This window comes from Alnus glutinosa, chromosome 1 (assembly GCF_958979055.1).
Source record: "Alnus glutinosa chromosome 1, dhAlnGlut1.1, whole genome shotgun sequence".
In the NCBI taxonomy this organism is placed as follows: domain Eukaryota; kingdom Viridiplantae; phylum Streptophyta; class Magnoliopsida; order Fagales; family Betulaceae; genus Alnus; species Alnus glutinosa.
Window position 1 is genome coordinate 1,540,456 of NC_084886.1, and position 11,429 is coordinate 1,551,884.

Sequence of the window (11,429 nt, forward strand, 5' to 3'; positions counted from 1 at the left end):
GATTGAGCTACCCCTCGAAAATATTCTCATATGTATTGTTATGTGAGAATTACATAGTTTAAAGTTAGGTGCTAGTTTAATAAAGCTAATTAAAAAAAAAAAAAAAACTAAAAATTGTTTCAATCTAATTTAGCCAATCCTTAAGTGTTTTTGTCTTTTAATAAGGATGAATTCAAAGGTTGAAACTAGCATTGTTATTGAAATTATGCCGAGTAAAAGGGACTAAAAAGCCTAAAACCAACACAATCCATGCGAAACACACAAAACAAACCCAACTAGAATCCAGAGAGAGAGAGAGAGAGGCAAAACCCAATCCCACAAGCAAGCAAAGACCCAAATCATGATCGGCAGCCGAAGTTGAGGCTTAGACGAGAAGAGAAGACATTAGACATAGCAAGAAAACAATTCCACCGACACGTGACCAAAAGAAAAACATCCTCCTCGCGTCGCTAAACTCCAAACTCTCCAGCTCCGTAAAACAACCAAACACGCACACCGTCGACGTGGTCGATCGCGTTGCCACTTTATTTCCCTCTCTTTAAAAAACCAAATTAATCAAAACTATTAAAACAACCATACAACCACCAAAAAGATCTCTCTCCGCTCCTCTCGTCCCTTCCCTCCCAACCTCTGACGCTCTTTGTCTGCAGTCCGATAGATCGAAAACATGAGTCCGATCGTGTTGACTCAGCTGGCGACGGGTCTGAGCGTGCTGGCCGGGGCGGTCCTGGTCAAGTCCGTCATGGACCAGAAGCCCATGGCCGGGCCGTTCCCGAGGTGCCCCAGTTGCAACGGGACGGGACGGGTCACGTGCCTCTGCTCCCGCTGGTCTGACGGCGATGTTGGGTGCGGTGCTTGCTCCGGGTCGGGTCGCATGGCGTGCAGAAGCTGCGGGGGGACCGGTACCGGCCGGCCCTTACCGGCCCAACTCATCGTACGGCCTCCGAACCGTCCTTCTTAACCCGGTTTGTGCTCAAATTTCGTTTCGGTTTCTGTTAACTAGTATATTTGTATATTTAGCTTTCCTTTTTTCTTTTTTCAAATTAAGTTGTGTAATATAATTTCCCATGAATCCATGATACTTTGAGAAAGAGAGAGATGTGGGAGGATTAATTATCAGGTTGTAACTGTAGTGACATTACTGTATTGAAATTCTTATAAAGTGGGATATGTTTATAGTTTAGTTTCTGTTTTTGATTGCTTAATGTAAGCTTGGTTCACTTAATTAGTTAATTTTTTTTTTTAAATTGGGAAAATTAAGATTTTGTTTTAGGTTGATTGAAGAAGAAGGCTTAAAAAAAAAAAAAAAAAAAAAAAAAAAAAAAAAAAAAAAAAGAAGAAGAAGAAGAAGAAGAAGAAGAAGAAGTTATAACCTTAGATTTTTTAGGATAATTTCATGTTAGATTCTGAAAATTTTAATAAAATTCAGATAATATCATTACAGCATTTATAACTTCTTATTCTTTTAATTCATTATATCCCACGATATAAATTTTTCATTCTTTTAATTAAAAACAATTATTAGGATTTTTTTTTTTTTTTTTAATTTCTAATATCCTAAAAAATTTAGAGGATTTCTATTCCTTCGAGACACTTTTCTTTTTTCTGTATTCCTAATAATTTTGTTGCGAAGGATCCGGCATGTTTGGTAGCTGAATTAAAAACATCCAAAGCAGCGTGACATAAAGTTTTACAGGAAGACGTGTGAAAGGAAAGAACATGGTCGCTGTGCCGTGCCTGCTTGCATTTGGTGTTGAAATTTTCTTGATAGATATTCTTCCATCTTGTTTTTCACCAATAATTTGATTAAAAAAAATACGAATTCAAAATAATTTTATTGGTTCCAATTGATTTATAAAATTCATGATTGACTTCAAAAAAATAAAAAATAACGACAATTAAGTTTTTCTTTAAACATGATATTTTCTCTAATCCAGTCTGCTAAGAGTACGAGAATCTCACATGCATGTCTTTGTCGCCAGCCGGCTAGGGAATTTGCAATGAGAAAATTAAAGATTCAATCTTCTTAATGAAAGATTTAATTTTCTCTCTTTTAAGAGAAATGATTCATTAATTCTTTTCTTGATTTTTGTCTCTTTTTTTATTATTATTTTTTTAAAAAATTACTATTAGATCTGTGAACCACGTGAGATTGACCTCAATTGAGAAAAACTTTCTTCCAAAAATAAATTCAGCAACTAACATGTCAACCTAGCTTTATTTTATGTTCTTTAAATGTCCAAATTTAATGTTTTTTTTATTTTTTATTTTTTATTTTTTTATTTTTATGTTTAAGAACACGATATTGTATGCTTTGGATCTCAAGCGCATTCACTATATTGAATTTATTAATTAATGTGTGCATATTAGCTGGCATCCATTTTCCTTAATTTAGAAAAAATTTAGGGAATCAAACAACTTTTTCTTTTTTTTTTCTTTCTTTTTTTTTTTTTTTTAAAAAAAAAAAACATCCCATAATAGCTTTCTTTTATCTTTCCCTATAGATTATAATATTATTTTTTTACCTTTTATTTATTTATTTTTGCTTTATTCTAGAACAATCTCAATTTCTCTTCTCTCTGTCCTGGTGTCTCTTTCCCCGACACCCATTACATCGACGTCTTTCGAACTTCCCGAACCCAGACCCACCAGCCCCTTATCGCAGTCAGCACCGTCTTCGGCTCCGGCTCGCTCCACCTCTTCGCCAACGCCGTCGACGCCTCAATGGAGTCGGAGCTCTCGATGCAGAAGAAGGAGCTCAATGCCAGGCCGGTTTCAGGCGTGGACGTGATGGACAACGCTCCATGCCAGGCCGGTGGGTATGGTTTTAGCCTTCAATGGTGGGAGGATTTGATGAATGAGAGAGGTAAAGAAAGAGAGTGCGTAGTGTGTGAAGGAGAGAGTCAGAGAGAGAGAGACTTTTTTTTTTTTATTATTATTATGAAAATAATGTATTAGGTAGCTATAGTACTACCCAATGTAGCTACCCAAGAAAGTCCATGAATAATAGGGCAATTGCTGTGGTGTCATTTTTTGTAACTTTTTTGAAATTTTTCCTATTTTAGGAAAGAGAATCACTTATAGGGCATCTGTTACTAGTATTCTTACACGTAAGGATCTTTTATAGAACAAAGTTTTCTTCTTGTTATCTTTGTGATTTGTTATAGGTCCTGATCCTTATATGCATGTTTAGCTGAGCAAGTAATTGTTATGTGCATTTCTTAAAATGTATGCGATAATTATATGCTCTAACAATACATCTAAGTATAATAAAATGAGTTAGAGAAATTTTCTTTGACCAATCTGAAGAAAATTTTGTCTTTAATGTGATGCCCGTCACTTATGCTTAATGGCAATTGGACACTTGAGCCTCTAGAACCTGACTGGTTAAAATATACATTAAGAAAAACCACCATGGGAAACAAGGAACTCTAACTATTAGACACATTTTTGGGGCTCATTTCTTATCTTAATGATACCGATTCAAACCGTTATAATCACTGTCACTGTTTCTTATCAGCTTAAACTTTTAAAGTAAGTGGTGAGTTAATTGAGTGTACCCACTAATTTCGCCACAAAATGGCAAATCATTGAGAGCCGGAGCTCCTTCCATATATTTTGAGGTAATATCAAAGCTATCTGAAAATATGAGATATAATTGGTTTCGGTTCCAAATCAAATTTTGCAGTTTTTGTTGGAAAATTGAAAGAGCAGCGCGCAAGATGTCTTCTTAAATTCATATTAAGGGGAAGTTCAACAGATCTATGATCTTATCTCATGCATGTTAGACAATTCTATGGGCGAATTGAATATCATTACTACCTGAAATTATATTCACGGCCGGCAACTAAGTTAAAAGAGGCATTTGTACATTAATGCATGAGCATTCTCTAGAAGACATAAACAAAGACACAAACACAAGTTCCATTGGTACAAACATTCCTTCTGAAAACACACATCTTTTAAGCTGCCTTCCTAGGAAAAGACGTCCGCCCAATCTCACTCCCATACTTGTAATCATTGATCGACAGCAAGTAACAGTGTTCTTCACTTGGGGGTGAAAGCCTGTAACAAAACCATACAAACAATTACCACAATCATGTCTGGTTCTAGATGATGTTGGATTTAATAATTAATCATATATATATATATATATATATATATATATATATATATATATATATATATATATATATATATAATACTTACATTAAAAATGGTGGCATGGCCAGGGTCAGCAAGGTGGGCAAAAAGGTTGTCAATGGGGCCTGTGCCTGTGTATATGTGTTGGAACCACGCACCTATCACGGCCAACATTGCCAAACGCCCATTCTTGATCTCTTTTGTCCTCAACTCCTTGATCTTCTCAGGAGAACCACTTCCCCAGCCAAGTGGGTCGAACCAAAGGCCTCCAGGATAGCCAACGTCTGTCCCTGTGAGCTTGTTGTTGGGGAAGATGGGGTCGGTGTTTACGGACCCTGGCTTTAGGATGTCAGCCCACCGTCTTCCCTCCGCCCAGCCGATTAAGATTAGCTCGATAACGAAGAGTGTGGTCGTGTCAGTGAAGTATTCCAGCTCTCCGGCAGTGTACCATGAAGGGGTGTTGAGGATGCCAATCTTTGTTAGCAACTCTGGAATGAAAATACCCGCGGCTCCTAACATTGCCCATCTGCAGTGCACAAGCTCTGATTGTACGTTCCATCTCAGGGTCTCAGGATCAGATCCTGTTTAACAATCAATTATTAATTCCAACATTAAAATTTAAATAAATAAATAAATTTAACTACCCATGTTCTGATATTTTTGCAATCATTCTCTTAAGTTTTAAATATTTCAATGTCGGGTTTGTATGTTAAAAATTTTGCAATATTGTCATGTCACCATTAAATTCTAACGGAGCCGTAAAAATACCCAAAAGATTCATTTTTTTTTTTAAAAAAAAGAAAAAATTAATTATTTAATTATGATGATTTTGTATTTTTATAAGTTTTACCGGTTATATGGAAAATTTCACTTATCTACCATTTGATTTAACTCTAAATCTTATCAGTAATATTACAAATTTTTTAAACATGTAAAAGCCTGAGATTAACAAAAAGAGTAAGTGAATTATTATTATTAATTTTTTTTTTAAAAAAAAAAAGAAAAACACAAATGTGGCCTAAACAGCACTATATTAATGAATAATGATCACCTAATATAAGGAAATGAATCTTTAAACATGCATGATTCAGAGAGCCCTTGTCTTCTAGCTTTTTGGCCACGAGAATAGGATGTGATTTGGGTTGAACTTACCAAGACCCAAAGGATCGAAACCAAAGTCTCCAGGGAGGCTGCCATCAAGCCATGGAGGAGGGGTGCTGCCTGGGAACCAGAGTGGCCTATCAGGATCAGCCACCGCGGCACACACCGAAAGAGAACGGGTTCCGGTGGGTGCTGTATAGTTTCTCACTCTCAGTTTCCTCCCACGAAGGAAAGAAGCTTTTGTTGCACCCACTACACATCCACTCTTTTGGGAACTGCAATATATTAATTAACTAATTAATTAACTATAGACTGAAGAGACTCAGATTCACATTAATTAGATCATTAGAGATGGCGGTTAAGAGAACTTGCCTGGGGGAAGAGATGGCCACAGCTGCAATGGCAGAGGAAGCACAAGCAGAAGCCATTTCAGCCTTTCAGACTAGATTTTTCTTCAGTAGTGAGCCTGTGATTGGTGTATGGAAAGCAAATACTTGCAAATCTGTTAATGTAAGCAGGGGCTTATCTTTTAGGATAGGAGAGTGTAGGCGCAATTGGATGATGGGTTGCCATGTGGCATGCAGAATCTGATAACAACCCCCTCCACCTCCAGTTCTTAGGCTTACCTGGAATAATCAAAACTTGGTGGTTCACAATGGAAGCCATGTGTGAAAGCATGTCACACCATGGGCCCCGGGGATCCTTATTGAGCCTTTGCCAATACTCGAACAGACACGAGTTTGGCCCTCGCACGTGTCGAAATGTGTGTCTTCGTTTCTTAGGCTGGAGTCGTTCACAGCTAGCCCAATGAAGCAAGTTGGTAGACTGATAGAATTTTATTTACACAAACAACTTTTGGCCCAATATTGCATTTAAGCAGGCTGGGCTCTGATTATATGTGGAAAGAGAAATATGGGTGCCCATTCAAGCCATCTAACGGAATTGGGTTGGACAGGAGCCATCTTTTTCGAAAGGCTGAGCTTTGAAATGATCTGCCTGTGCTATCTCTATATTTATTAATAGAGTACCTTTTTTTTTTTTTTTTCATCTAAAGCAATAGCCCCAAAGGATCGGGCTCAATAAATTGCAGCCAATTCGGGTAACCCTTAGAGAGAGATTGGGTGTTTGGCCCATCTATCCCGTAATCCCGATCAACTAGGGGTGAGGAATAGGATTCCTCTCCGGCTAGTTATTATATCAGGGGTATTTTTGTTATTTTACATTTTTTTGAACAAATATGCCATTGCCCTATAACTAACTGGATACTCTCCAGTTAAGAGGATCCAAATTCTAGGGGTGAGGCTTGGAACAACCTGAGCAGGTGGACTCCACATCCACTTTTACAGTTGGATTTGCCCGAATTAACTGCAATTCGATCAATAAATTGCAGGCAATTCTCATCCCAACAGCACGGGTGGCTTTGAATTTTATTACAAAATTTATTAATTTCATGAAAAAGAGAAGCTATATACAGTGTCATAAGGTTAAAACAAGATACAAGAAGACCTTTTTCTTTTGTGTTGTTTGATTGGAATTCGTCCTAGGTATCTGGTATGTGATGTATATATGTGAGAAATTACTAAAACGATCGATAATAATGAAAAAACATAAAAACAAAAACAAAAACAAAAATCCCAAACCTAACGAAGTGTATTATATTGTTATGTTGGAAGTTAGAATGCGAAAAATATCTACCTGCTGGATGGCAACCTTGTTCTTATCTTCATTCATGAAGCAAGATCATAGCCTCCAGTTTTTGTGGCCCACAGCCGCACATTTTCTGTCTTCTTCAGTCAACTTGCAACTCCAACCTTGGTCGAGGGGAATAAAAAAGAAAAAAGAAAAAAGAAAAAAAATGGAATCAATTAAGAGTAGTTAGTCTACAATGAAGGTGGTCAGTAATAAACAAACTCATCATTATCTTAAAATTAAAACTCCGTATTAATAGAAAATGATAAATTCAACAAGTAGATTGAATAAATGAAATATTTAATTAAAATTGAAAAATAATTATAAAGTCGGCTAGAACTTTGGAATTTGAAGTGAAGACATATATTCCTATATGATGTTAAATTGCATCTTATCTAAAAAAATTAAACTAACAGGAGATATTGAATTTAATTATTTAATTGATATCTTCTAACATTAGTTGCAAGACCAATCCGAAGATTTGTCCTTTGGGGGTTGCAATTAAGTTGCAACAGCAATTTTTCTTTGTGACAGAACTTATCCTTTTCTGATCTTATCCAATTACTTGTGATCCCTTCAAAGTAAAGGCTGAACAATAATTGCCATGAAACTTAATTAAATTTCCTGATTAAAGGATCAATTCAAGAAGGGAATGGGGAATTGAATCGTGCAATTATTAGGTTGAAGGGCAAGGACTGAGACCCTATGATTTCCCAAGTGGCTTGCGCAGCAATCATATGTCATAAATGGTGAGAAAGGAATGTCAGAATCTACAATGTGATGTGAGAATTAGAACTGAAGATTTCAAACTACAACGAACAATGTGAGATGCATACTTGCTGGTTGCAAAATACCAACCAAAATAAAACAATATATAAGTTGTACGTATTCCGGCCATTTTATGTTTGCCATAGGAGTTGATGGAATGTTGATGAGTAAACCGTACGTATGCAGCCAATTGGTTCCTGATGTTCTGTTACATAATACTTTTTCTAACTTTCGTTACCACAATAAAAAGAGAAAAATCAAATTTAGTTCTTAGATTTTCATGCGATTTGAATTTAGTTCTTAGGTTTTTAATTTTGACAATTATGTTCTTAGGTTTTGATTTTTATGGTTTCAAATAGGTTGACGTCCCTTCATCAACCTATCGTATGCCACTTTAGAACCAATCAATTAATGTCAGGTGACTTTCCTTTGACATTTTTTGTAAAATAAGTTGACCCTTTATCAACCTACCTACTATACATATATGCCATATGGCACAATTGTGTAAAATTATAAATATAAATAAAAAATTATATTTTTATTTAGGATGTATTTGTAATTTTAAAGTAACTATGCCACCTAGCACTTACAATGGTTACATGACGTGTCAAACGAGAGCCACATTGTATTAATTGATTGGTCTTAATTAATCGAAAGACTTGTTAGAAATTAGAGAAAAACCTATATAAGGATCTTTTGTCAAAATCGAAAACTCAATGATTAAATTAAAATCACATAAAAATTTAGGGACTAAACTTGATTTTTTTCCTAATAAAAAATTGATTTATTAAAAAAAAAAAAAAAAAAATCCTATCTATCTCATGCATCCTTGGTGCCCAAGTACAAATGGACAAAAATTAAGTTGGCAGAATTTTTTTTAATCAAATATATTAAATTGACATTTGTTCTTAGAACACCAAATTTTAACATACGCGCATGCATGCATGCATATTTAATAGGATTAGCACATACCAATTAATTTAAGAATGCATGTGAGAATGAGTTAGATGAGATCTATTAAAAGTATACATAGGTGAAAATCACATGAATTAAGTGACTTATTAAAAGAAAACCTTGTGTTATACCATATATTACGTACGTACCAGTTTAGCCATCGACTTTACAAACAGTTGGAAGTGAAGCGGACATGATTTCAGGTGTTATTTGAGACAGCAAATCTTGATCTGGGTTGAGTTAGACAAAATCACGACACAATTTACGCAGTAAAGCACCGACCAAGAAATTAGCATGGTGCTAAGTTAGGCCCTTTTAAGGAATCAAATGGTTGCCAGCCGCGCGGCAACAATATGTCTAACGTAATTAGTGAATCTTTGAGTTGAGGTCTACCAACAATATCAACGCATGTTTGATAGGATTAGAAACCTTAGAAAGAGAGCATTCTTTCCATGTTCTGATCGCCTTTTCCGTATTTTCTTTGGATTCCTTATTACACTTTTCTCATGCAAGCATGTGCTTGCTATTAGTGCTGTAATTATGACTTTAAAGAAATTATGGTATATATATATATATATATAACTGTCTTCCAATTATGTGGTCTGAAAATGATAACAACATATGTATCTCCTCGCCAGAAGATTACAGCCTCAGCTCTCTCTCAAATAGCTAGCCAAATGGAGTCAATAATTTACCAACCATTTCCACCGTCGGGTCATTTTCATTCTTCCTTGGTTGCGAAGTCAACATGCGAAGATGCAGTCCGTGGCATCATTGACTTGTGTTGGAGAAAGAACAGCACTCCTAGTGAGCTTTTTTCTGAAAGTACTAAATAATGCCACATTTGATTGTTATGATGACCAGAACAGCTCTGCCAAACATCTAAAAAGCTGGGATTATTGTGTCCATCAGCTTCTTTCCTCGGCCCCAAAAAATATCATGCTGTTTTTTCAGTTTATCTTCGCTCCTTTCATTATCATATTTCACATGCTGGTGGGGTTGTATTGCTCATAGATTAGGGTTTCAAAATGTAATTGAGGGGGAAAATCTAATACCAATCATGATCGAGTCTGCGGTTGGTGTGTGTGTAGTGTGTTGTGTGTACATATGAGAAATGGAATTGGCGGGATTGCTGGAATATTAATCTTCGCTTTATGGGTGCAATTTCTGATGGCCCTAATGAGACATCACCATCATATAAAGAGGAGAGAAATGGTGATCATCCATGTCTACATGACTTCTATTGCTTGCCCTATTTGATCCCACATTACCATTTCATCTTTCCCACTTTATGTGGGCCATTGTTGGTCATGAAACAAGCACCAATTCAGACTAATCCAGTGGAGAAGCAATCAAGACATTAAGAAGCCTTGCGGCGAAGTAAAACCCTTCAATTTTAAGGGAAAACTTTTGGAGACTAGCTAGAGTACTATGAATGAAAGGCCAAAACTTAATTTTAAGGGAAAACTTTACTTACCACATTTTATCTTTTATCATTTTTGGAATCATATTCTTAAACTTTAAAAATGTCAGTTTAGGGTTGTCATCTTTTGAAAGTTTGCAATGTCAATCCTCCCATCCAAATTCATCATTAATATTAAATCTTAACAAAGGAAGTGAAATCCCCAAAATACCTCCGTCCAAATTCTAGGTATTTTTATAATTTTATAAACATCTTATTGTCTTAGGGGTAATATGAGGCCGGATTTCACTCATAAACCGTTTGATTTAATGGTGAATTTTGACGAAAGGGTTGACATTGCAAATTTTTGAAATATAATAACCCTAAATTGACACTTAGTTTAAGGGTATGATTGCAAAAGCGATGAGTAGTAAGTGAAATTTTTTCCAATTTTACCTAATTTTAATAGGTATTAAACCTAGTTTTTAAGCTTTTATATATATATATATATATATAAGTTTTCAAATCTCTTGATCCTTATGCTAAATTTCATGATTGTAGTCTGGAATTACTACTGTCTTTCATGTGAATTGAAAGAGCGCGCAATCTCTCTCCAAGCTTAAATGAACATTATTATTTAAGTGATTTTTAAAGCTTTATTAGGCTGACTTAACTCGATCTATAATTTATAGACTATTGCTATGACTTCTTGAACAACAGTGGTCTTTTTCTTACTTTTTATTATTATTATTATTATTATTATTATGGATGAGTAACTTCTTTCTCTCTTTTCTTACTGTATTTTGTAATCATTTTTTGAGGACATCTCCAATAATTATAAGTTCAACCTAGCTATGTACTGTGAAATAGGCACCTATTGTTTCATGATGAAGAATTGAGACTATCAAAAGCAAGGGTCGGGGAATGTGTATTTTTCTAGAGATTCTCAGGTTACTATTACCAAAGAAAAAAAAATTAATTAATTAGAAAGAATTGCTTTACATTTTGAGCAATCATCTCCTTTGCTTACGGGCTAAGTTGCTAACTGCTCTAGCTAATTGAAAGTCAATTAGTAGGAGTGTTATATCATTGACAAAGGTCAACTCTGTTAATTATGTTTGAGGCATCCATATATGTACTAACATGCATACTATTCTTTGGCATGCTAAACATTCATCTCCACCTTATTGTCCAGTCGATCTGGTAAATTCAAGGCAATAGCAAAGGTTTTTAGGTTTTTTTTGGGTAAGATAATAATAATAATAATAATAATAATAATAATAATAATAATAAGTTGTATCAACTAAAATCTCATCAAGTAGCCAAACAACTTTTTTTTTTCTTTCTCAAATGTATGAATATATTTATGAAT

General features: G+C 35.2%; 2 protein-coding genes across 3 annotated transcripts; one reads left to right on the forward strand and one right to left on the reverse strand.

Moving 5' to 3' along the window:
* Window positions 1–420: 420 nt before the first annotated feature.
* LOC133858382 (uncharacterized) lies at window positions 421–3,107 on the forward strand. Of its 2 annotated transcripts, none has more exons than XM_062293842.1 (2): window positions 421–965; window positions 2,644–3,107. In XM_062293842.1, exon 1 carries the CDS (start codon window positions 668–670, stop codon window positions 959–961), a length of 294 nt encoding a protein of 97 aa, XP_062149826.1. In that variant the 5' UTR covers window positions 421–667; the 3' UTR covers window positions 962–965; window positions 2,644–3,107. The 2 variants fall into 2 exon arrangements, with proteins under 2 accessions (XP_062149826.1, XP_062149825.1); XM_062293841.1 differs by having other exon boundaries at window positions 423–965; window positions 2,557–3,107.
* A 741-nt stretch (window positions 3,108–3,848) lies between these two features.
* On the reverse strand, window positions 3,849–5,776 carry LOC133864590 (chlorophyll a-b binding protein, chloroplastic). The gene is made up of 4 exons (XM_062300973.1): window positions 5,617–5,776; window positions 5,296–5,519; window positions 4,210–4,724; window positions 3,849–4,065 (listed from the first exon to the last, which is right to left on the reverse strand). Exons 1-4 carry the CDS (start codon window positions 5,670–5,672, stop codon window positions 4,048–4,050), a joined length of 813 nt encoding a protein of 270 aa, XP_062156957.1. The 5' UTR covers window positions 5,673–5,776; the 3' UTR covers window positions 3,849–4,047.
* Between the last annotated feature and the right edge of the window lie 5,653 nt (window positions 5,777–11,429).

Coding starts and splice junctions, on each gene's coding strand:
- LOC133858382 (XM_062293842.1), top strand. CDS start 668: ATGAGTCCGATCGTGTTGACTCAGCTGGCGACGGGTCTGAGCGTGCTG.
- LOC133864590 (XM_062300973.1), bottom strand. CDS start 5,672: ATGGCTTCTGCTTGTGCTTCCTCTGCCATTGCAGCTGTGGCCATCTCT. Junction 5,520..5,616: donor GTGGCCATCTCTTCCCCCAG/GCAAGTTCTCTT, acceptor AATATATTGCAG/TTCCCAAAAGAGTGGATGTG. Junction 4,725..5,295: donor TTTCGATCCTTTGGGTCTTG/GTAAGTTCAACC, acceptor ATTGTTAAACAG/GATCTGATCCTGAGACCCTG.